Source organism: Mesoplodon bidens (genome assembly GCF_964165515.1).
Source record: "Mesoplodon bidens genome assembly, chromosome: 14".
Classification (NCBI taxonomy): domain Eukaryota; kingdom Metazoa; phylum Chordata; class Mammalia; order Artiodactyla; family Ziphiidae; genus Mesoplodon; species Mesoplodon bidens.
In genome coordinates, this window is record NC_138170.1 from 1,744,511 (window position 1) to 1,771,279 (window position 26,769).

The 26,769-nt window shown below is 41.8% G+C and overlaps 1 protein-coding gene across 3 annotated transcripts in view; it reads right to left on the minus strand.

The window, feature by feature from the left end:
- Positions 1-1,735: 1,735 nt before the first annotated feature.
- The window catches only part of DGUOK (deoxyguanosine kinase), a 36,066-nt gene continuing 11,032 nt past the window's right edge, over positions 1,736-26,769 (minus strand). Inside the window, exons 2-7 of one of the 3 annotated variants that reach the window (XM_081254141.1) lie at positions 25,844-25,956; positions 13,083-13,270; positions 8,826-8,973; positions 3,115-3,230; positions 2,420-2,519; positions 1,736-1,976 (exon numbers count right to left, since the gene is read on the minus strand). In XM_081254141.1, coding sequence (XP_081110267.1) covers positions 1,950-1,976; positions 2,420-2,519; positions 3,115-3,230; positions 8,826-8,973; positions 13,083-13,270; positions 25,844-25,956 — 692 coding nt within the window. In that variant the 3' untranslated portion in view covers positions 1,736-1,949. Of the gene's footprint in view, positions 1,977-2,036; positions 2,520-3,114; positions 3,231-8,825; positions 8,974-13,082; positions 13,271-25,843; positions 25,957-26,769 lie in introns of those variants that run through there. The other 2 variants (XM_081254142.1, XM_081254140.1) reach the window with 2 other exon arrangements.

Consider the following 26,769-nt stretch of genomic DNA (forward strand, 5'->3'; position numbering starts at 1 on the left):
CATTTGACCCAAAAATTCTGTTCCTCGGTATATACCCAAGAGCAATGAAAACATACGTCCACACAAAAACCTGTATATGAATTTTCATAGCAGTGTTAATTCTTAATAGTCAAAAAATGGAATCCACATGTGCATCAATGGATGAATAGATAAACAAAATGTGGTATATTCACAAAATGAAATATTTAGTCATACAAAGGAATGAAGTACTGATACGTGTTACAACTTGGATGAAGCTTGAAAACCTTAAAATGAAAGAAGCCAGTCACAAGAGGCCACATATTATGTGGTTCCATTTATATGAAATGTCCAGAATAGGCCAATCAGTAGAGATAGAAAGTAGACTGGTGATTGCCCAGGGTGGGGCGCATGTGGGTGGGGATCGTGGGGGAGTGACAGCGGCTGGTGTGGCATTTTTTCTGAGGGTGATGAAAACATTCTAGAATTCATTGTGGTGATGGTTGCACGACCCTATGATTATACTAAAAACTACTGAATTGTACACTTTAAATGGGTGAATTGTATGGTATGTGAATTACATCTCAGTAAAGCTGTTAAAATTGTTTTAAGCAGGATAGGGGCTCCCCTGGTGGCGCAGTGGTTAAGAATCCGCCTGCCAATGCAGGGGACATGGGTTCGAGCCCTGGTCCGGGAAGATCCCACATGCTGCGGAGCAACTAAGCCCGTGCGCCACAACTACTGAGTCCACGTGCCACAACTACTGAAGCCCATGCACCTACAGTCTGTGCTCCGCAACAAGAGAAGCCACCACAATGAGAAGTCCGCACACCACAACAAAGAGTAGCCCCCGCGCACAGCAATGAGGACCCAAGGCAGCCAAAAATCAATTAAAAAAAAATTTTTTTTTAAGTAGGATAAAGAAATGCCGTGCTATTTCAAAACATCCCACATTTGTTAGAAACCAATCTCACACTCGTTTTCCCAAGCATCAAGGGAAACACAGGTTTGTCTCCTGGGACACTCTGGGTCCCAGGCTCATTCATTTTCCTGTGGGCCTGTGCAACTGTCAAGGGCTCAGTGCAGGAATTCCGATGCCGGTGAATCGTGGACCTGCAGTCTTCTTTCAATGAAGCACTTCCATTCTATAGAGCCATGTATTTTTCTCTCTTAACAATAAACTGTCCTTGAAGCTTGAAGTGCAGCACAAAAAATTATTTTCTTTCTTTCCAGCATAGACAGATTCACTCCATTAAGGTCACCTGAAACTCACTGGGTCAGGTGTTTGGGGCAGGCCAGAGCGCCAGGATGACCGAACCCTAAATATCAGATGCGGAACTTTTAGGCTCATGATTTGCTCTCTCCCTCCTTCCCTCCCTTTCTTTCGTCCAGGTTCTCCAGCTCTAAGACGAAGGTCTAAATCCCACCCCATCCCCCAAACCAAGAGTGCTGGCTGGGAAGAGACAGCGGAGCTTCCTGGAGTTCGGGCTCTGTTTCCTGGCTCTGGGGACTCACACGTGAGCAACCACCCACTCCTGAGTCACTGTACTTCCCTGCTTCATGCCTAAGGCAGAGCTTGGTTAGGGGTCCTAGAAGCAGTTCCCGCCCTGGCATGTCAGAAGGAGCCAGTGAACACACAGGGAAGTCTGGCTGGTGAAGCATTCAAGAAGAAGAAAAGCAAAGACTTTTCTCACGTGAAAATGGCCAGTCTAGAGGGGAGCTCAGAGCAGGCACCCGTAGATACACGCTGAAAGAAATGAACAATTGGATAGCAAAATCCACAAAAATGTAGACTTTATTTAAGAAGTCCTTGAGATATAAAAGAAGACAAAGGCAGGGTCCAAGGATAACAGAAACCTAACCCCTGCGTGTCACAGCACTCTAGGTGTAAAAGGAGATGGGAGTGGGGATGGGAAGGTGGGTGACTTGGTATTCTTCTGGCTTCAAAAAGTCAGAGAGCCCAGATCACAGCTAGAACATCCTGGTACTGGTTACAGATTCTTTACAAAGGTGTTTACCTGTGGGAAAGGGAACAGCCAGAAGTTAATTTCACATTTTCAGGAGACGACACAATAGTCCATCCATAATGCATATGTAGCCAAGCCCATGAGTTTTTGTGAGGAAGGGAAAATAGGTATGGAAAGGAAATGTGACCTGCCCAGGGTCCTCCAGTATCAAGTGGCAGAGCTGGAGAGAATCCAGAAGTCTCCTTTCCCTAGTTCTAGAACACCTTAGAGGAGGGAGTCAGCTGGAAAGCACACGTTACAAGTCAGGTATTTAAGTTACTGGCCCCAAATATTAGAGAATAGGGATTACATCAGTAACTTCTACAAGGCCCCAAAGGCTTTGGAGTGTGAAATGCAATTTGAGGCACAATGCACGGGGCCCGTACTGAAGTCTGAAGCAATAAAAGTGCAAACAAGGAAAACTACTAGAAAGCAGGAGTTAAGGTCTTCCCCACCCTCTTCATGAGCGCTTCTTGTCTGGTTACTTCTTCAGAAAAATCGTCATTGACATCCAACACCAGCACTGGAATGTCCAGCAGGGCCTCAGAGTGGAGCCTGTAAGAAGCATGAACATTTAGGGAACAGAAGAAAGATGGCAGGTTTCACACACTCACCAGCCTTAATTCAGAACAGATCTAAGGCCACATACCTTCTTAAGGAAATTTCATGTAAACAGTAGCTTAAAAAAAGGATTCAATAAAGCTGGCTGGGAAGATGAGGCTGAAATTCCTCTTTAGTCTTGAGACTGACACTGAAGGTCAGGGCCTCGAACATTTTAAATGGACACCACACCAAGCCTGATGGGAGGAAAGGCTGAAACTAGGAATGTCAACTTAGTACACTGACAATTTCTCTAAACTTTTTCAGCCCTTTACCCTGAGCCAACTATGTCATCATCATCAATCACCATGGTCAGTCAGGGGATGTCAAAAAACAAAAAAGCTGGAGAAATAGAATCTAATAACAAGTTTCTTGGAATATATAGATTATATCCAATGTTAAATTTCTGATTTGGATAATGCTTGACAATTCCAACCGCTTTCAGAACATTCTGAACCTGCTTAGGGGCTGCATGTTGAACTTCCTGTATTTTAATGACCGGCTGCAGGAAGGCAGGCCTCTGTCCACTGCTGCAGTCTTTTCCACTTACGGGGTTGTTCTGCGGACAAGCCAGGCTTCGTGCTGAGCGTGAAGCTGCTCAAGATACGCCAACTCAATTCCTTTCTCCTCTTCCCTGGCCCTCAGGCATAGTCTCTTCAAACAAACCTGGAAGACAATCCCCAGGATCTGCTGAGCTCTTTGGTTATTTCGGCTGTTACAAAAGCTGGGGTGCTCTCAGACCCACTTGCCATGTCTATCCTGGGTACTAGCACGACGACTTTGCTTCTGCTGCCTTGTTTTCTTATTCAATCACAGGTTAATAACAAACATCACCTACCCTGGGAACCTGGAATTAACCTCTTTTCCTCCTCCCGGCCACATCCAGGAAGTCCCCGAGTTCTCTTCAATCTCTCTTCAGCGGGCTCTCACCTCGCCTCTCTCCCCTCTGCCCTGGGCAGGCCCTCAGCCTCTCTCACCTGGACTACGAGCACGCGCCTTCTGGCTCCCTGCCTCCCGGAAGCGGTGAAGCATGTGGAAGGAGCACAGGCCCTAGAGTCTGAAAGTCCAGGGTTAGATTCCCGTCTTCAGCGGGCAGTAGCGGGGCCCGCTGGGTGGGCTTCCACCTCCTCCCCCTTCATCAGTCCCAGGGTCGCTGTGAGGATTTACAGGGGGAGCCCGTCAAGGTCCCGGCACATGCTGTCCCTCCTCCCAGCTTTCCTGCTCAGCCCGCCCTTCCAGAGTATTCCAATATACAGCTGTCCCTCAGTAACTGTGGTGAGCGGGGGTTGGTTCCAGGACCCCCTGAGGATACAAATATCCAAGGCTGCTCAAGTCCCTTATGTGTGTGAAATGGCAGCGGGCTCCCCGCATCAGCGGGGTCTGTGTCTGCACATATGGAGGGTGACTGTAACGGTATTCCTCTCCTTGCTTAAAATCCCTCACAGGGTCCTTATCGCCTTCAGCCCGGATCCAAGGAAGTATGAGTAACATCATATTTACCAAAGGGTAAGTAATGTGAAACATCTCTTTCATATCATGTCACTCACTCACTCCGGGGTACAATGCAAATTCTGCACAGGTCAAAGGTAAGGAAGTAAAAAGAGTGAGGCTGAGACCAACTCTCCATCCTCCACTCCTTCCAGAGCGTGCACAGTTTCACGCTGATCAGAAAGTTTGAAGCACAGTGGCTCAGGGAATGTCAGCTTCTCCTCTACTGGTCATACAAGGCCATTCCCGGAGTCTGGCCACCCCTCCTAACTCTCCACTTTCACCTTCCTTAGCTCCTTCCTCCCCTGGACCCACGGCTTTAGCCAGACTTGACCTCCTGCCCGCGGTATATAGATCAAGCTCTTTCACGTCTCAGAACTTTTGCTCTGCATGTTTGCTTTGCCTGAATTGCCTGCCCTCCTCTCTCTGCCTGGCAAATGCTTTATTATTCAATGTCACCTGTCCTGGGAAGCACAAGTACATTAACTCACTGATTTAGGACTTCTCTCTTTCAAACATTTAAACTTTATTGCCAAATGTAAACTTGATCCCCAAACGTAGGGTACAATATCCCTAAAGATGCACAGTCTTTGCTGTTTCCCTCTTGTCCCATCTTTCCTCTAAGGAAAGAAAATCATAAAAACACATTTCATTTATGATCTTATGTCCAACTTTTCAAACTGATTAACACAGATCTAACATGTTAATACTTTTAGCACTTATCCCTTTTCATCTCTTTCCCCTGAATTAAGAACTGCTCTAAACTTAGATGAAGTCCTTGTCCTAGGGATTCTATAATCTAGTTAGATAACAAGTAAAACGACATACGCAAAATAGCAAATCAAGTGCTGAACTGGGAGGTTTGGATCTTAAGTGCGGCGGTCGGATAAGGGAGGCAGCATTTGGGATCAGGCGGTCAGAGGCGCTTCCCGGAAGAGGCAGGGCTCTGCCGTTACCTCTGGTACCAGCTTACTCAGCACCACTCTGCGAGCCAGGCGCTACGCTAGGCCCTGGACACACACAGACCCCCGGTGGTATTTCAGCTGTATCAGGTGACTGAGGGAGGTCTGCACAGGGTGCTCTAAGGGCACAGTGACTGCGGGAGACCCAGGAGGCAGGCCAGAGTCCGTCTGGTTCAGGGCTGAGCGCAGGGCCTGGTAGAGCAGGTGGTCGATAAATATTTGCTGCACATGCTCACGGAACGTTTCCATCTCTGACCTAGTCTGTCTGTAGCGACCTTTCGCTCCTACCTGACTCTTTTCCATTCCTGCTTTCCTTCACTCTGGACCTCCTCTTCCTCCTCTGGTCATCCTGCCCCTACTGGCATCCTCATCCTCATCGCTGACCGCTTCCAGACGTCTCCCCGTGTTCCCCTGCCTGCCCATCACACAGCTTTACACCACCGACTTCCTGCTACCCAGTTCTCCGCCCCACTGAGGACAGATGTTAGTGACTTGTTGTATACTTTCAGAAAGGTTCACGCATCTCACATTCTTAACCCCACCTTTAAAAAAAACCCCATACATGTAAAAGGTCTCCTACGATGCACTTAGTTCTTATTTTTCTTTACTTAACGTCTTGAAGATTGTTACATGTCAGTATAGTACTTTCTAGCTCTTTTTCATGACTTCAGAATTTATCAGTGCATGGATGGCGCATAATCTATTTCACCGGTCCCTACTGATGACTACTGGGCTGTTTACAATAACTTGCTATTGTAAACAATGTTGCCTTGCACATGCACCATTTTGCCTATGTGGGAGCATATTTACGGAGTAAATTCCAAAGAGCATGATTAATAGGTCAAAAGCATGTGCACTGGTAGTATACGCTGCCAAACTGCCTCCTTAGAGGCTGACCAATTCACATTCCTGCCAGCAAGGTAGCTGCAGGATTTCTAAATATAGCAAAGCTACCTAATTTTCCTGAGAGAAAAATATTATCAGAATCAATGAAAATGCGTATTTTTTAGAATGTGGCTTTATGGTTTCAATTATACACAGGGCAGAGCAATTCTTTTTATAAAAGCTATAATTATTCATTCATTGCTGGCAGGCAAACATTGATGCTAAAGTCTCTCCTGCTAAACTGGGCTAACATTTCCCTTTGCACTGTTAATTTGCTTAATAGAGCAAACTTTTCTTCCCTCCAGAAGCCTAGGTAAACTTCTATTTTGAGCATTTGGCATAATTGTTGCTTTACTGATATGGTTACAACAAGTTCTTAAAAAAAAAAAAAACCAGTGCAGATAGTGCTTTAGTCTGGTCCCTCTGTACCTCAGTCCTCGTGGGGAGGACACACTGAACGTGAACAGGAAAGACAGTGCAGCTGGACATGGCAGCTGCCGCTCCACTCCCCTGCCCGCCGCATCCCCACCCCCGGAAGAGCTGCTGTCCGGACTGCTTGAAGCCAGAGACAGCAACTGGACACTGCCTGCTAGTGCGTCTGGCCACTGTGCTTCTCAAGCCCAGCATCCAGATGCCACTTGTTCCCAGGCCTTTGCAGCACGCTGTGTCCAGGCTGCAAACACGGCCTGGCTCTTGGAGGCACACTGGCCAGCTGCACTCTTTCTTCCTGATTCCATGGGGCACTGAGGCCCAGCCACTTCTCTTCTGATTTTTTACTGTTGGCCCGCTTGCTTTTTACAATTTAGGGGAGAGTAGGTGGGAAAGAGCAAAAGGCCCCACTTGAGCCCATCCCTCGAGCGCTGAGCGTAGCACCTGCCAGGGGATTGAACACTTGCACAGCTTTCTACACAGAGATGTTTTCACTTCTGTTCTGCTCTCTCTTAGGTGTAGTTCCCTTTGGGTCTCACAGAAGAGGTCAGTGGTGACTTCAGGGGAAGGATATCGACGTTCCTGGTTCCTGGCTCTAATGCCATCAAAACAGCACCCAAATCCCCATTCAATATCAAAATGAATCAGCTATTTTTTTCTACCATCAAGTTGCAGTAATCCTTCAACCCTTATTGTACCCCAGCTGAAATACCTCAGTTCGTCTCTCCAAAAAGATGTATCAGCCACACCATAAAAATAACAGTCACCACCACCACTGTCATCATCACTGTCTCTTCTCACAAAGTCATTCCAAGTACACAAAGAAGTGAGGAAGACGTTCTTCCTTTCCTTGCTGGGTCCCAGTGTCCCAGCAGGTTAGGTTAGGTTAGGTTAGGTTAGGTTAGGTTAGGTTAAGAACCAGGAAAAGGCTAGGTCAGTACTTACAATTCTTCTCTTAATGCTTAGCCCCTCAACCTACTTCTGCTTTCAACTATTCATCCCATGAACTCCTACTGGAAACCTGTCACCTCTTCAAAATCCAACCACAGTCTTCACTCAGTTCAGGTCCACAAGGCTCTGACTCATCCACGAGCCCTCCTGGGGGCCGGCAGTTTCCTCTCATCCTGAACCCCACACTCAGCTACTTCAAACCATCCTTCTGGCAGGGGCCTCCTTCTCCCCTAATCTGACACCAATCCCCGCCCCTACAGTACAGTCACCCTCATAATTGGCCTCCTCTATTCCTGCTCCCAGGCAATGAAGACTACTGTGCAGGAAGTCATAAATAAGCAAGGCAGCTACTTTCAGCTTCATTATTTTCACAGAAGGCTCTCAGCCCTCTGGCTTCACTGCATCTCTAGCTGAGTTTCACTTTAAACCTGAGACCCTATTTACTTCCGTGGAATCTCTTTATTTCCTCCTATGATCTAGCTTCTGCCTCACAATCTTCAGAAGCTCCTGACACAAAGAGCCCTGATACCTGGTCCCTGTCACACCCAAGGCATTCAAACTGGTCAGGCCCTTCCATCCGGTCCTCTCGTCTCTGGCTCCTGTGAGCCTGTGCAACTGGGGCTCTCCCACCCATTTTCTGATCAGTCAATCTGCTCTCAGCCTTCCCCCTTCCACAAGACTCAGTCCTGTCTCTAGAAGCACGGCCTCTAGCCTGAAGGGAGCTTTCCCTACTAAGATAATGTGGTATATCTGGCATTTGACTGTATATCAGATATTTGTCTAAAAAGGTGAGAACAACACATCCCTCAAAAAATACCCCCTGCCTTGACCCCCACTCCAGAAGAGCCCTTAGAGATCACTAGTCTGAGACACTGGATTTGACAGACAAGGACCCCTCTGGGGAAAGGTTTCCAGGGCCTGAGCACGGTCACTGCCTGTTGGCAGAGCCAAGGACCACTGCTGTCTCCAGAGACTCCAGTGCTCCTGCCATAACATCACCCTACTGTGTGCTGGGCTGGCTCCACGGTCCAAGTCAGAGGGTCATGGGATGCAACTTCCACAGTCCATCTTGCCTTACCAGTGGCACCCTTAAGGTTCAAAAGGAGACTATAAATTAGGATGGTATCAGGATGAGGTGAGGAAACCCTTTTCCTCCGCCTGACGTGCTATTCAGGAAACCATCAAGACCATCACAGACTCTGATGACCCAGTTAGAGGGAAGGAAAAGCTAAGGCAACTGGCTACAGGTTAGCTGATCAGAGGGTCGAACCTGCAGACCCTGGTGATAAACATAAAGCCCAATTTTCTCTATGTGGTTGCTACATCAAGAAGGACACTTTCTACGCACAGTCATTGGCCTTAGCCCTCTATTTCAGAAAGCCTGTGGGTGCTCACGCTAGGATGGGAGGGTACGCATCCATTGCTCTCCGTGCTCCAGGTAATACCCACAATCGACTTTCTCCAACTGGAAAATCAGGGGCTCAGAGAACATCACCTCTTAAGTTTCATATGGCCCTAAAGTCCAAGGCTTTAAATTCGGTGTTACCTGGGGAGCAGCCTGGAGGTAGATGAAGCCATGTAATCTGAGCCGGCTGGCAAACTCCTGCAGGAGAAAATAATGCCAGTCCTGATAGATATGCCATTCGATGTCACTGAGGGAACCATTTTCAAAAAGAGTCTTTGCAAAGATATACCTGATTGGAAATGTAAGTAGGATGGGGAGAGGGGAGGAGAATGGGAAATGGAATGAAAGGCCGAAGAGAGAGAGAAGCAAAAAAAAACATCAATAACCAACTTGTTCCGTGTCTGTCCAAACCACTTAACCTTTCTAGCACCTCATCAATCTTTTTTTTTCTTTTTTTCGGTACACGGGCCTCTCACTATTGTGGCCTCTCCTGTTGCGGAGCACAGGCTCCGGACGCGCAGGCTCAGCGGCCATGGCTCGCGGGCCCAGCCGCTCTGCGGCATGTGGGATCTTCCCGGACCGGGGCACGAACCCGTGTCCCCTGCATCGGCAGGCGGACTCTCAACCACTGCTCCACCAGGGAAGCCCTCTTTTTCTTTTCTAACTGAAGTATAGTTAACACTTAACCTTTCTGGTCCCTCACCCATCTTTAAGAAATCTGAATTCTTCACCTATGTCTCTCCCTCCTTGCTCAACACTAAGATGAGAAGAGAATTTAGACTTTAGAGGCCAAAATCACAGCTCTCTGGATGGATTAATCCACTGGAAGAAAAGGGACACTGAAAGAGAATATCATTGGTTGCTAACAATTTTCCCTGCTGGAAACCAGTCAAAACATAGAGCAAACGGTGCATGTCAACTCAAACTTGCATGTCAACTCAAACTTTTAAGATTTCCTTATTATTACTGCAAGTAAACCCCCAAACAAAAAGCCAATCTAGTATAAAGCACCCACCACTTTTAATTTAAGGACTCAAGGCTTCTGAGTCTCCAGGCTACTGAGCCATCCTTTTGTCTACCTGAGCAGTAGAGCAGGAACTGTATTTAAGTGGTGTCACCTATGGAGCAGTAAATGCACTTCCTACTAACTGCAGTATTACCAAGAAAGCAGACCCTCCTCCAAAGCAAGCACATAGAAGCTCTTGCTTCCGCTGCTTCTAAGCTTCTAATCCAGATACAAGAAAGCTAAGCCTAAAAATCAAACTAGTTTTGCCCCTTGCTTACTTCCATAACTAAAGGAGCATCTGGTGGATAGGAAATACGAGTTAACTAGAAACCATCATGTCAGGAGGGTCAGTTCTTCTTTCAAACCTCAGGCATCTTGATACAAAACACAATTTACATCCTGAACAATGAACTCCAGTTTCTAAGGCAACGCTCAGCCACTGGCTACTTCTGGGAAAATGAAATTCAGAATCCTTATCTATGAATGGCTCAGGGAAGTATACACCGCAAGGCTGCGAGTGTTGCAATAAGAGAATGGCTTGCAGAGTCACACTCCTGAGTCCGGCCTGGCTTCAAAATTCACTAGCTGTGTCACCAGGGGCAAGACATCAAACTCTCAGCCTGCTTCTTCCTCTGTACAAAGATAACAGTTGAGGACTTCCCTGGTGGCACAGTGGTTAAGAATCCGCCTGCCAAGGCGAGGGGCATGGGTTCGAGCCCTGGTCAGGGAAGATCCCACATGCCACGGAGCAACTAAGCCCGTGTGCCAAACTACTGAGCCTGTGCTCTAGAGCCCACGAGTCACAACTACTGAGCCCACGTGCCACAACTACTGAAGCCCACGCGCCTAGAGCCTGTGCTCCGCAACAAGAGAAGCCGCCACAATGAGAAGCCTGCACACTGCAATGAAGAGTAGCCCCTGCTTGCTGCAGCTAGTGAAAGCCCGCACGCAGCAATGAAGATCCATCGCAGCCAAAAATAAATAAATAAAATAAAAATAAATAAATTAAAAAAAAAAGATAACAGTTGAACCTAACTCACAGAGTTGTGAGGACTGTACAGTGAGGACTGTAGGCACACTCACAAGGTGCTTACAAGAGTGACTGGCACACAGTACTCAAGACACCTTAGCTGTCACTGTAACTACTTCATCGTTAGGCTACGAAGGCACTGATTTGGGAGCTCCAGAAGTCAACTCTTCCAGTCTGGAATGGCTTAGCTACAGCCTAGCTGAAGGCAACAAAGAAAAGAGGCGAATTTCTAATTCAGTATCTGAAAAATGTTTTCAGCTTCTTCACGGGTAACATGGAAATTAAGATCTTATAAAGAGAAAGTAAATATCTGTTAGTAAGTCCTATAAAAGGGCCCTCGCCTTTTCTGAAGATGAGCACTTCTTTATTTCTCCAGAGCTGGTGGTGAAGGGGCAAGAGGGCATAGAAGGCCGTGGTGCTGCCTGCTGAGGGGAGGGAACCCTGCAGCCCGGATGCAGGGGCTGCAGGGAAGAACCAGTGTAAGGACCTAGGCGTAACGGTCCCTGCTCTAAAACCACATGCTATTATTTTCTTTCAACTCAAACAGAAAAGATTTAGATGTCTCCCTCCCTGTCATCCAGTCTCCCAAACAAGCCATATTCCTGCTTTGGAACACATATAACACACGTGAGCACACGTGCAGTCTCAAAGTTCCCTGTTAGACTAAGGTCACCGTGAAGGCAGGGACTGGGTCTGCTCTGCTGACTGTTGCTGTCCAGTGCCTAAACACAGGCGGCATTCAACAAATCTGTGCTGAGCAAATGAATAGATGGATAAATGTTTAAAGGAGTGGAAGTCCCAAGATCTTGTACCTTCTAAACAAAGTATTTCTATTTCTAAGGGGTCTCTCACATGTCTATCTCATTAAAGGGCTGGAAATCAAAAGACTGGTGGTAGGGACTTCCCCGGTTGTCCAGTGGTTAAGACTTGGGGCTTCCACTGCAGGGGACACGGGTTCGATCCCTGGTCAGGGAAGATCCCACATGCTGCACAGTGAGGCCAAAAAAAAAAAAAAAAAAGATGGTGAATATGTTTCCAAGCAGGTAGTAATATGTAATTCATCTTCCTAATTCAAGAGGCATGGCTTGGGAGAGGGGAAAGGAAAATAGGTAGTAGTATATCCAACAGTTGAAAAAGCACTAAAATCTATAGCCCAACCATTTATAATTCACATATTTCCCTTTTATAAAGAGTAGGCTCTCTCTTGGGGTCCACAGAGAAGGAATGCCTAGTCTATAGGGTTTGTTTTACATATCTTGAATGATTTTTAAGTAATGTCTAAAAAAAAAGTCACAGTACATTTACAAATGTATCCTTATTTTTTCCCTCCAGGAGGCTTTATGGGAACACTAAGAAGCACAGCTAGTTTTTCTAATTTGGAATTAAATGAGTAACCAATCTAGTGTTTTCAGAAGTGAATGGACAATAAAAAGGCACCATTTTCCATTCTGATAACTCAGGGGGCTTAAGATAGACCATCAGGCTTTAAGCCACCATTTCACACTGACAGAGGTCGTCACTCATCACCTTCAGATAAAAAACCCTCAGTGATGTCCAGATTAAGGCACCCTCACTTCATCTTCAAACGGATTATACACAAGTCACAGACTGGTTTTGTGGCAGAACCAGGAATTCCAGAGCGTAGATGGACTAGCGCCTCTAGAAAAGATGGGCTGAATTCCCAAGCTATCTGCTAGCTTTCATTAAAAGTGACTCCCCGTCTCACTCCCTCAGGTGGTCAGGATGATGCTCTTCGTCTGACCTGTAAGAGACTGGATGTCCCTTACAGACTCTGGCCAACAATAAGCCCTGCCACACAACAAAGGGTCAAAAAAGGTTAAAACCAAGACAGAAGCCAATTTTACAAATCTGCTATTTCTACTCAGAAATCCTTTCTTGAAGAATTTTAAAAAAGGGATAAATTTCTTTCTCCTGTCATTTTAGGAATACATTTTAATTCCGACTGCTTTTTTCTTCCAGGTGATAACCAACCACTAATTCATTTGGTTTGCTAGAACATATGCTGCTACTTAAGTGTCTATTCTGTGCCTTTTAGCATGTAATGGTTATACTAGGTAGCTACCCGCCTGCTTCTATGCTAGAAAAGAATAAGGAAACATAATCAGTGCCAATGTGAGAAATTAAATGCATTCAGATTATGAAAAACACAGTCTCCTTTCTTGACATATATGGTAACTGTGAAATTATAAGTCTGAACAAATCTGTAGAGTGTTGTCTTTAAAAAGACACTTTTTTCAAGTATAATTTTCAATGACAAGAGCAGTGCAGAGTCTGAGCAAGAGGAGAAAACATGCAGCGCTAAGCACAGAGCCTGTGACGGGCGGAGGGCTCAGGATCTTACCTGTCGCTGTATACAGACCTCTCAAAGATCTGTACTGCCTTCTTGGCCTCTAAGAGTTTCTCAGGGAAGGGCTCCAACTGTGCTTTCAGGCGGCTCATAAAAGAAAATGTCTGGAATGTGTAGCACCATCGTGCTGGCTCCTGGTACATCATATCCAGCAAGTTTCCGAGACTGGGGGCAGTGCCGGCCTAGAGGTAAATGATGGAAGAGGAGAACTTCCTAGAAGGCATGTTTACTTCACGGTGTTTACCACCCGCTACCCACCCGCCCACAAGGGTAACAATCAATGAGAGACGCAATCACAGAAGTTTCCTTCCACTAAACAGATATCATCACATCCCTCAGCTTAGTCAAAGCTACATAATCAAGGAAGAGATTTTCCTACCTTACGAGACAAGAGTCTGACCGAGGGAGATGACATGCCACCTTCAGCCTACCAAGGGACAGCAGAGGAAGAACCACCCATAGAATCAGCACATTCGCTGACTGATGGGTTTGTGGAACGTGTTGGAGGAGGGCTTAACAATCAACAACCATCTGAAACGCTACCTGGAATCAGACATTTCCACTGCAACACTATGTTGCTTCTCTTCTGAGCTTCCAATTTGTGGCTATTTCTTTCTAAAACTTCAACCCAGACAGGAAAGTAACTGATTATTTGAAAATCCAACCAACCAAACCGAGTTCTCTCTCTCTTAGAGCAAGGCTACAGTTGGTTAAACAAACAAATGAACAAACAAAAACAAACAAATCCCTCCTCCTCGATTCTAGACACTTTATGAAAGGCATGTGAAGACCCACTTACTCAGCATGTGCAGGTGGGAACGTGTCTAAGACACTCAGGAACCCTGGATTCTTTCCTGGGCTCTGCCACTGACTCAACGCAAAAGTGAGTTTTGCGAAAAGCACTCTGATCTGCGTTCATTCAGTCACCATGAACTGAAGGCCTGTGTGGATAAGATGCTACGTGAGCTAGGTGCTCTAAGGGGTACAGAAAACAAAACTAAGATTTATCTCAATGTTCACTGCGCTATGTTATCTCATTTAATCTTCAAAACAGCATCATGACTGTTATGCCCATTTTCTTGAGGAGAACATCCACTCAGAAAGGTTAAGGAACTTACTTGTCCAAAGTTTCATGGTAAGTGTTGAATGGGGACTCAAACCTGGCTTCCTCTAACTTCTTCATTCTACTACTTCTCCATATAAAGGCGAGCAAGACATGGTTCCCAAACTCAAGTAGCTCATAATGCATACGGGAAGGGGGTGACAAAGATATGGAGAGCTAGACTATAAAGCAGAACATACAACAAAGGGGTGATCATGGTATGGTGGAGGGAATCTGAGAAAGCTTCTGGGAAAAAGTGGAATTAGGCTGGGAAGTAAATGATACATGGAATCTCCACAGATGCAAATAGGGATTAAGAAGAAAGTATTTCAGGTAGAGAGAAAAATACACGGGGTGGGGGGAAAGGTTAGACAACCACAAGTGGTCCAGTTTGGCTGAATATCACCCCTGGATTCCAAAGAGGGGTCCTGTGCTTTGGAAGGCTTCAGCAGAGCATGTGTGCAGAGCAGAGTGGATCACAGAACAACCTCCCTGCCTTCAATCCTGCAGCCCACAAACACACTCCAGCCTCCCAAATGGCCCCTGGCTGAGAGCTGGAGGTTGAGGCAGGAGGACAAATGTGGATCTACTCGAGTCTCTGGTGGTGTCACCAGAGACTGGAGGGAGCCCATGGTTACAGCGTAGCTCTGGGACTGCAGGGAAGCCTGCTGAGTGCAGTAGGGCACTGCGATTGCAGATGTACTAGGTTGACTGGGAGGCGGGGGGATTCTACCGGCAGGCTTTGGGTTACCAAAGGGAGCCTGTTCCAGAATAAAAAACTGTACAGAGGCCTACCCAATTTCTAAAGAACCTATCTCAGCTACAGAACGTATGCAAATATCCCTTCAAACATATAAACGATAGAGGGACAATCATTGCATATAAAAATATCCAGCAATTCAAAGGGAGTGGACCCATCCGTGTGTTCAGGACAAGTAACCTCTCAGGAGACAGCTATTGCCACAAACAGGAGAAAACAAAAAAATCTCAATGGGACTCGAGACTGCCACATTGATAAGAAGAGGCTATCATAAAAGAGGAACAACTGACTTCCCTGGCAGTCCACTGGTTAAGACTCTGCACTGCCACTGCAGGGGGCATGGGTTTGATCCCTGGTCGGGGAACTAAGAGCCCACATGCAGCGTGGCGTGGCCAGAAAACAAACAAACAAAACGGAGCAATATGAAAAGAACATTCTTAGAGGAGAAAAACGCAATTGCCAAAACAAAACTCCCAATGAAGATAGTAACCAGCAGACTGTAAACTGCAGTAAACCTAATTAGTGAATATCATACAGAATATCAACTCAAGAAATTTCCCCTAAACTAAGAGAAGAAAAGCAGAAAATTATGAAAGAAATAAAAAGAAATACAGTTTAGGAGATCCAATATACATTGTTATATAGTGGTAGGGTATTTTTTTGTTTTTTCTTTCTTTTCTCTGAAAAGATACATCAAGATGCAATGTCACTTGTGTCCTGACAGCAGTGAATACAAATTTGTATCAAACAACTTTTCAAACAAAGGCTAAAATGATGTGCAACTTCACAGTACCCATATCTCAGACAAAGCTACCTAACAAAAGCAAACGGTTTTCCTTCTCATGAGATAAAAGTCCAATACAGAATGGTGAAATGCCACCCCCAATAAAAAAAGAGATCAGCAGAGGAAGACCACTACTCATAAGGTCTCCTTCTCATCAAATTTCACCATCACTGAGAATCACTGTCTAATAGAAACATGACATATCTCTAGGTATTTTAGAACAGAAAGGAAGTTTAAAACCATGCTACAACTAGCAGTTATAGTCAGGGGGAACTGATCAGATGAAAAAGAAGCCAAAATCAAAGAAAAAATTGAAGAAAATCTCTGAAGATGTGAGACTTTCCACCAGAGAAATTCACTAAGTACCAGAAAGGATTTAATACAGATTTACATATACAGCTTTCACACACACACACACCCAGACCTAACCTAGCAAGATGTCAACAATTCATGAAAGCAAAACAAAACAAAAACTTAAGGAGGGGAGAAAACATTAATTACTTATTAAAAAAAAAAGATCAGAACCATATAACACTTCCCTACAACAGAACTAAAGACATGTTAAGACAAGCAATCACTCAGAAATTATACTAACCACGTTCTGAAAAAAAAAATCCTCTAAAATATATTTCAACCAATTGAAAAATGAATCAAAATAAAGAATTAAGAAATGGGAAGAAGTAATAAGAAGACAGTGGTCAGTGAATGACCAGTAGAACAGTTAACTATAAAGTAATTATTATGAATGTGGTGAAGAAGTTTACTGCCAATTTCTATAGTTAAAAGAGAAATTTCAGGGAATTTCCTGGTGGTCCAGTGGTTAGGACTTGGTACTTTCACTGCTGGGATCCAGGTTCAATCCCTGGTCGGGAAGCTAAGATCCCACAAGCCTTGTGGTGTGGCCAGGAAAAAAAAAAAAAAGAGAGAGAGAGAAATTTCACTACATAAAAACATTCTGGATCTGTAAAACTAAAGACTTCTATACATGGGGGATGGAGTCTGGAGAAGAAAGTAATAAAAAAAAGTAGTAAAATTTATTTTTTTCTTTCATAGAGACCCCATTAACATTGATAAATAGGTTTAAACATTTATATATACTTATTTTATTGAAGTATAGTTGCTTTACAATATTATATTAGTTTCAGGTGTACAGCATAGTGATTCTGTATTTTTGCAATTTATACTCCATTATAGTTTATTACAAGATAATGGCTATAATTCTCTGTGCTGGACAGTATACCCTTGTTGCCTCATCTATTTTATACATGGTAGTTTTTACCTGTTAATCCTACATCCCTAATTTGTTCCTCCTCCTTCCCTCTCTCCTTTGGTAACGACAAGTTTGCCTTCTATATCTGTGGGTTTTAAACATGTATATTTTTAATTTAAATGTTTCCACTAGTAGAGTAAAAATACTAAAATTTCCATATGAATGAAGGGGAGAAAAATGAAAGAAATATTCAAATACAGCAAAAAGGAAAAAAAGGAGATGAAAGCACGAAGTAAGGAATAAATTAAACATAATCATGATAAAAGAGAAAAATTCCCAGGAAAGGCAAACCCTCAGATTGGGTAAAAGCTAAAAATCCCGTTCATAAGTGAAACGCCTAAAACAAGATGACATACATTAGCTGAAAGTAGAGCGGCAGCAAAATCCGCCAGGTAGATGCAAATAGAACGACTGTAGATGTGGCAAAGCTGTATTAAGGAAAAAAAAGCACTGGGACTTCCCTGGTGGTCCAGTGGTTAAGACTCCACGTTCCCAATGCAGGGGGCCCGGGTTCGGTCCCTGGTCATGGAACTAGATCCCGCATGCCACCAATAAGAGCCCGCATGCCAAATAAATTAATTTAATTAAAATTTTAAAAAAGCATTAAATGCTCCAAGACTAGTAAAGCAATAAAGACTCCACAAAAAAGTCATGAACCTTTTTACATGGACTAATAAAGCACTGAAATACAAAAATAGAAAGTCAATTAAAAATACAAGGAGAAATAGACAAAACACAATAAAAGCACAAAACTTTAGTACACTTCTCTCAGAATTTAATAAAAAACAGTAGACTCTCAAAATAAGAACTTGGAGGATAAGACTCTTAATCATTATTTTTTTTCACATATCTGAAACTGGGATACATCTTATAATGCTTACTAAACGTAACAGGCATTTTAATTATTCCTTAGAAGTGTCACTAAATTGATAATGTCTTAGAATCAATGACATCTTGGAATTTATAAAATATGTCACATCAAACTACATATACCTTACAGATAATACATATTCTTCTTAAAAGTCCATGGCACACTTATCGAAATTGATCATACATAGTCAATGAAGAAAATCTCAGTAAGTCTCCTCAGTGAGAAACTGTATAAGCCACATTGATCATAACAAAATAAACTTAGAATTAACAAAATAATAAACATACAAAATCTACTCAGAATATGTAAAACACTAAAAAGAAATCTTAGGCAAAAAATAACTGAAAACTACAATTACAAACTCTTTAGAAATTTCAGTTAAATTCTCATATGTCAAACTCTAGAAGACAGGGCCAAAGCTTATCCCATGAAAAAAATTTCCTGCTGCAAATGCTTTTATTATTAAGGCAGAAAAAAGGGGAAAATACACAAATTAATCATTCACACTAAGGAGCTTTAAAAATGCAAAGAAATTCTGAGAAATAAATAAATTTAAAAGCAAAAATTAATGAATTAGAATACAAGCCCCAATAGAATTAAAAATTAAAATCCATTAATTGGGTCTTTTAAAAAAGGACAAATAAATAGACAATCATCTATCAAACCTATTCCTCCCAAAATATTCACACAGATAAGCAACATCAGACAAAAGATACAAAAACTCTTGATACAGAAGAATTTAAAGTATAAAAGAATACATGTACTAATTTTACATTATTAAATTTGAAAATCTCAATAAAAGGGCGATTTTCTAGAAAACAAAATTATCAAAACTGATTAAAAACCCTGAATAATAACTGAGGAAGAAACAGTTGTCTAATAACTATCCCCCCCAAACAGCACTGAATCCATGTAATTTTAAAACTGATTTCCGTCACACCTTGAAGGAATAGATAATTTCTATGCTAAAAATGATACAAAGCTTCCAATTCATTTTCATAAACCTGATGGTAAAACCTGTCAAAAACTATACACATAAATATAATACCAATTAAATTTATGCATACAAAATTCCAAACATATTAGCAAATTAATGCAACAGTGCACCATGACCAAAAGGGTTTATTCTGGGAATGTGAGGATGACATCATTATCCAATCTATGACTAAAACTAAGAGATTAAAAAGGAAGAAAGAAAGAAAGAAAAATCCCACGGTTATCTCACTAGATGCTAAAAAAGGCTTTTGATGAAAACTCAACATATGTTACTGATAAAAACAGTTAATATCCTAGTAATAGAAGTACCTCCTCCACATGGTCTATTGAAATGAATGACAAGCACAGAACTTAACAATGATACATCAGAGGTACTTTCACTAAACACAGAAAATATAAAAGTGACTACCATCACTGCTATTATTCAATATTGTTCTGGAACTTCTATCCAACAAAAGAAAACAGAAATGAGGTTTGGATATTGGAAAACTCTTACAAATGATTAGTATTTAGAGAAAACTATTATCTTCTAAAACCTCAAGCAAATAAAGCAAAAAAAAATTAATGTGAGAATTAAGTCACACAAGACATACAACAATCAACTGCTTTTCTTTCAATCAGCAATAACCACTTTGAAACAGATGATGGAAAAACAGAATCCAGTCACAATAACAACAAAATATATAACCACTCAGGAATAAACCAAACAAGACTATTACTGGGAATTCAGATAACAACTTGGGGAAAATAAGACTCCTGCAACTTTTAAAGCGACACAAAGAATAAAATCTTAAAAGCAAGAGAAAGAAGCACAAGTGCCTGTTTTTATAATCTTGGGCTGTCAGAGGTCTTTTAAAACTTTCCCATCAAAGGCAGAACCTATGAAGACAACGCTAGACTTGACCACGTACAAACTTAAAAGTATTATATTGCAAAATACAGCATACAGAAAAGGAAAGCAAACATGACAAACTGGGGAGAGTATCGACAGTATATGACAGAGTTAAGATTTTTTTTAACATCTTTATTGGAGGGTAATTGCTTTACAAGGGTGTGTTAGTTTCTGCTGTATAACAAAGTTATACACATATACATATGTCCCCATATCTCTTCCCTCTTGCGTCTCCCTCCCACCCTCCCTATCCCACCCCTCTAGGTGGTAACAAAGCACAGAGCTGATCTCCCTGTGCTATGCGGCTGCTTCCTCCTAACTATCTATTTTACGTTTGGTAGTGTATATATGTCCATGCCACTCGCTCACTTTGTCACAGCTTACCCTTCCCCCTCCCCGTATCCTCAAGTCCATTCTCTAGTAGGGCTGCGTCTTTATTCCCGTCTTGCTCCTAGGTTCTTCATGACCTTTTTTTTTTTTTTATAGATTCCATATATATGTTAGCATACGGTATTTGTTTTTCTCTTTCTCACTTACTTCACTCTGTATGACAGACTCTAGGTCCATCCACCTCACTACAAATAACTCAATTTCATTTCTTTTTATGGCTAGATAAAAACTGTATATGTATATATGTGCCAAATCTTCTTTATCCATTCATCTGTGGATGGACACTTAGGTTGCTTCCCTGTCCTGGCTATTGTAAATAGAGCTGCAATGAACATTGTGGTACATGACTCTTTTTGAATTATGGTTTTCTCAGGGTATATGCCCAGTAGTGGGATTGCTGGGTCATATGGTAGTTCTGTTTGTAGTTTTTTAAGGAACCTCCAGCCTGTTCTCCATAGTGGCTGTATCAATTTACATTACCACCAACAGTACAAGAGGGTTCCCTTTTCTCAACACCCTCTCCAGCATTTACTGTTTGTAGATTTTTTGATGATGCCCATTCTGACCGGTGTGAGATGATATCTCATTGTAGTTCTGATTTGCATTCCTCTAATGATTAATGATGTTGAGCGTTCTTTCATGTGTTTGTTAGCAATCTGTATATCTTCTTCGGACAAATGTCTATTTAGGTCTTCTGCCCATTTTTGGATTGGGTTGTTTGTTTTTTTGATATTGAGTTGCACGAGCTGCTTGTAAATTTTGGAGATTAATCCTTTGTCAGTTGCTTCATTTGCAAATATTTTCTCCCATTCTGAGGGTTGTCTTTTGGTCTTGTTTATGGTTTCCTTTGCTGTGCAAAAGCTTTTAAATTTCATTAGGTCCCATTTGTTTATTTTTGTTTTTATTTCCATTTCTCTAGGAGGTGGGTCAAAAGGATCTTGCTGTGATTTATGTCATAATGTTCTGCCTACGTTTTCCTCTAAGAGTTTGATAGTGTCTGGCCTTACATTTAGGTCATTAATCCATTTTGAGCTTATTTTTGTGTGTGGTATTAGGGAGTGTTCTACTTTCATTCTTTTACATGGAGCTGTCCAGTTTTCCCAGCACCACTTATTGAAGAGGCTGTCTCTTCTCCATTGTATATTCTTGCCTCCTTTATCAAAGATAAGGTGACCATATGTGTGTGGGTTTATCTCTGGGTTTTCTATCCTGTTCCATTGATCTATATTTGTTTTTGTGCCAGTACCATACTGTCTTGATTACTGTAGCTTTGTAGTATAGTCTGAAGTCAGGGAGCCTGATTCCTCCAGCTCCGTTTTTCTTTCTCAAGATTGCTTTGGCTATTCGGGGTCTTTTGTATTTCCATACAAATTGTGAAATTTTTTGTTCTAGTTCTGTGAAAAATGCCAGTGGTAGTTTGATAGGGATTGCATTGAATCTGTAGATTGCTTTGGGTAGTAGAGTTATTTTCACAATGTTGATTCTTCCAATCCAAGAACATGGTATATCTCTCCATCTATTTGTATCATCTTTGATATCTTTCATCAGTGTCTTATAATTTTCTGCATACAGGTCTTTGTCTGCTTAGGTAGGTTTATTCCTAGATATTTTATTCTTTTTGTTGCAATGGTAAATGGGAGTGTTTTCTTAATTTCACTTTCAGATTTTTTCATCATTGGTGTGTAGGAATGCAAGAGATTTCTGTGCATTAATTTTGTATCCTGCTACTTTACCAAATTCATTGATTAGCTCTAGTAGTTTTCTGGTAGCACCTTTAGGATTCTCTATGTATAGTATCATGTCTCCTGCAAACAATGACAGCTTTACTTCTTCTTTTCCGATTTGGATTCCTTTTATTTCTTTTTCTTCCCTGATTGCTGTGGCTAAAACTTCCAAAAGTATGTTGAATAAGAGTGGTGAGAGTGGGCAACCTTGTCTTGTTCCTGATCTTAGTGGAAATGGTTTCAGTTTTGCACCATTGAGGACGATGTTGGCTGTGGGTTTGTCATATATGGCTTTTATTATTATCTTGAACTAAGTTCCCTCTATGCCTACTTTCTGCAGGGTTTTTATCATAAATGAGTGTTGAATTTTGTCGAAAGTTTTCTCTGCATCTATTGAGATGATCATATGGGTTTTCTCCTTCAATTTGTTAATATGGTGTATCACATTGATTGATTTGCATATATTGAAGAATCCTTGCATTCCTGGAATAAACCCCACTTGATCATGGTGTATGATCTTCTTAATGTGCTGTTGGATTCTGTTTGCTAGTATTTTGTTGAGGATTTTTGCATCTATGTTCATCAGTGATATTGGCCTGTAGTTTTCTTTCTTTGTGACATCTTTGTCTGGTTTTGCTATCAGGGTGATGGTGGCCTTGTAGAATGAGTTTGGGAGTGTTCCTCCCTCTGCTATATTTTGGAAGAGTTTGAGAAGGATAGGTGTTAGCTCTTCTCTAAATGTTTGATAGAATTCGCCTGTGAAGCCATCTGGTTCTGGGTTTTTGTTTGTTGGAAGATTTTTAATCAGTTTCAATTTCAGTGCTTGTGATTGGTCTGTTCATATTTTCTATTTCTTCCTGGTTCAGTCTCGGCAGGTTGTGCATTTCTAAGAATTTGTCCATTTCTACCAGGTTGTCCATTTTATTGGCATAGAGTTGCTTGTAGTAATCTCTCATGATCCTTTGTATTTCTACAGTGTCACTTGTTACTTCTCCTTTTTCATTTCTAATTCTATTGATTTGAGTCTTCTCCCTTTTTTTCTTGATGAGTCTGGCTAATGGTTTATCAATTTTGTTTATCTTCTCCAAGAACCAGCTTTTAGTTTTATTGATCTTTGCTATCATTTCCTTCATTTCTTTTTCATTTATTTCTGATCTGATTTTTATGATTTCTTTCCTTCTGCTAACTTTGGGATGTTTTTGTTCTTCTTTCTCTAATTGCTTTAGGTGAAAGGTTAGGTTGTTTATTCGAGATGTTTCCTGTTTCTTAAGGTGGGATTGTATTGCTATAAACTTCCCTCTTAGAACTGCTTTTGTTGCATCCCATAGGTTTTGGGTCGTCGTGTTTTCGCTGTCATCTGTTTCTACGTATTTTTTAATTTCCTCTTTGATTTCTTCAGTGATCTCTTGGTTATTAAGTAGTGTATTGTTTAGCCTCCATGTGTTTGTATTTTTTATAGATTTTTTTCTGTAATTGATGTCTAAGATATTCAACATACGAGTTCTTATGAAGCCATTACAAAAACCTGAAGATCTCAATATAGAGAAAAAAAAAAGCAAGCGGTTTGAATAGGCAATTCACTGAAGAATACTAATAAATGGCCAATAAACATTAAAAAGTTCAATTCACTGGTAATCAAAGAAATGTAAAAAAAATAACACACCATTTTCTCACCTCTCAAATCAGAAAGGATGAAAAAAAAATAACACCCAGTGTTGCTGAAAATATGAGAAAAATAGTACAACTTTTCTGAAGGAAAATTTTATAAAATATAACAAAAGCCTCAACGAAACATGTTGTTTTTGGACATCAAAATTCCAGTTCTAGATTACCCTCAAAATTAGCTATTAAAAAGAAAAAAGATATAGCTACAAAAATATTCATCATTGTGACATTGCTTATAATAGGGAGAAATTAGAAAACTAAGTATTCAAAATAAAAGACTGAACAACTAAACGACAGTACACCATATTATGCAGTATACAGCAACCATTAAAATGACATTACCTTGTAAATGTAAAAGGAAGAAGACCTTGGATATCAAGTGACATGCAAGAGACAATCACAGTTATTGTTTGAAAAGAGGTAATGTATATATGTTCTATACATTTATATAAGTATATATAAATATATACATTTTCTCCTTTGTAGATAGAAATCTAAAAGGACAAAAATGTTAACTGTTTTACCACTGGATAATGGGATTATGGGAGTATTAGTTACCTAAGTTTTGACAAAATTTAGTGGTTTAAACAAAAAACATTCATTAAACCCATTTCTGTTGGAAAGGAATTTGGGACACAGCTTAGCTGGGTGGTTCTGCCTCAAGGATTTCCATGAGATTTCAGTCACGACATTGGCTGAGGCTACAGTCATCTGATGACCTGACTGGAGACTGAAGGATCCGCTTCCAAGACTCACTCACAAGGCTGCTGGCAGGAGGACTCAGTTCCTTGCTGCGTGGGTCTCTTCACAGACAGGTATGCTGCATTATATGGCAGCTGGCAACATCAGAGCCAAATGATCAAGAGAGAACAAGATGGAAGATACAATGTCTTTTATGACCTACCATAAAAAGCCACACACTGTTAAACCTGCTACACTGTATTCATTAGAAGCAAGTCACTAAGTCCAGGTCACACTCAAGGGGAGAATTAAGGTCCACTTCTTGAAGGAAAGAGTGTCAAACCATTTGAGGATATATTTTTAAATCCCCAAAACAGGGGACCTGTGGCATACTCAGAAAAAGATAATTTATTTTTCTAAATGGAAAAGTTAATTTCACAAATACACACACGCATGCACACATATACATGTACACATATGGCGACAGTTTAAAAAACAAATATCCTCAATAAGTATATTATTTGTCTGCCAAAAAAGGTAACACAATCCTAAGTTGGAATAACACATAAATGGCACCCCGAACAAGTTCTATGATATTCTATACCATTTAGGCTACATCCAGAATGTCCTGTTCAGCTCTGAGTACCACTCTTACTAAAATCTAGGTGGAAAACTAACAAACTGGAGCACATCTCCTAGACAAAGTTACTTCAGCATGAGAAATAGTCCGGAGGAAAAGGGTATTTGGTTTCAAAGAGAGAAGACTGGAGGGGGAGAAAAAGCAGGCAAATCATTGCCTTAGAAATGTACGAAGGGTTGCCATGTGGAAAAGTTAAAAGACTTAACAGGCAGAATCTGAACCAATGAGTCAGAGTCACAGGTATGCGAAGTGGCTCATACCAGAACTTTCTAACAATAGGTTGTAAAAACAAGAAGGATGCGCTCAGTGAACGTTCCCAGGACTGCCGGAGTCTGTGGAGACTGAGGCGTGGTGCTGCTACTCCCTCAGCTGCCTCTAGGGTTCACGTCCAGGTTGGTTCTTCCCTACTCACACTGATGCGGCTGGTGGTTTGGTGCTCTCCCAAAGCAACTACCTGACACTAGGGCTTAAGCCACGAGGCATACATGGAATGTACAGTGCTTGGGATAGCACTGTACATAGTATGCACTTTATATAAACGTTAGCTATTCTTTCTGCATTGACTCAAAATGTGACAAGATGCTCTCTTAGGTCCCTTTCAATTTCTAAGACTTCATCAATAAGTTAAAATCATTATAATTAACTACTAATCCTTAGGGTCAGTTTCAGTAATACCCTTAAAGGTAGGAATGACAAAATTAATCTTCAAAGCCAGGATGGCTGGACATGCTTTGGGAAACCACAAAGAACAGAGACAGTCACTTATATAGACATGTAAAAAACACGAAAATCAAAACTAAACATATTCAAACAAGTCATATCCTCTCTGGTGTACATGGTCTGCTTTAGGCAATGAAGGTGCTAATATTTTAAAAAGGAGATTCAAACTGGACTACTTCACCTACTCAGAGCAAACTAGATTATTACAATTAGTTTATTCACCTATGCCTGACAACTACCCATCACAACTGAAAACTTACGTTTTGGGTGCCAGCAGCCTGGACATTCTGCCATGTTGCTACAGGTTCTGTAGCTACGTGCCACTCTGGGTAAGTTTTCGTGAGTAACTTCACAAAGGTGGATTTTCCCACAGCTGCAATGCAAACAGCATGTATTGGGATGCATCTCAAATCAGGGTTGCAGGAGAAGGCTGCTACTAAACTCTGCCACAAATGCCCAACTCAAGGGAACAAGTACCAGTTTTTCCAATTTCAGAACTCAGCAGCCACATCACTGTCAGACTAACCAGTCACCATAATGAATGCAGGCAACAGGGAGGAAAAATACCCTTAAGATTTGATTTGTAATTTTCATGTCCCACCTCTCAGAGGAAAAGAGTATTTAATAACAGTTAAAAATGGAATAGACTCTCAAAAGTAGATGAAATCAGCTACACGTGTTGTAAAGCTTGAATGGCACAGTCCTATTTACTCGGTGACAGTATAAAAATTACAAGTTTTTCAAGGTAGAAAATGAAGACAATGACCCCCATTCATTCAACAAATCTAACCAATATTCAGGGAGCGCTATTATGTGCTCAGACTGTCCGGCACTGGAGGTACAATGGTAAACAAAACACAGGATGGATTTTGCCCTCACAGAGCTTGTATGAGAGACAGATACCAAATAAACACACGAGTAACTAATAACAAATTGTATTAAGTGCTAGGAAAGAAAAATGCAGGATGGCTCTAATGTAGCTCAGGAGATCAAGGAAGGTTCCTCTGAAACATGTTACCTGGGGTGAGACCTGAAAGACGAGGACTGGTCAGGCCAAGAGTGGGGGAGAGGTTGGGAAAAGAGAAAAACGGCGCACAGGAAGACAGAAGAGGCATGTGTGGCCTTGAACTGACAGTGTGGTCCAACGAGGGAGAAGAATGGCTCGAAATGAGTGCGGAGAGGCTGG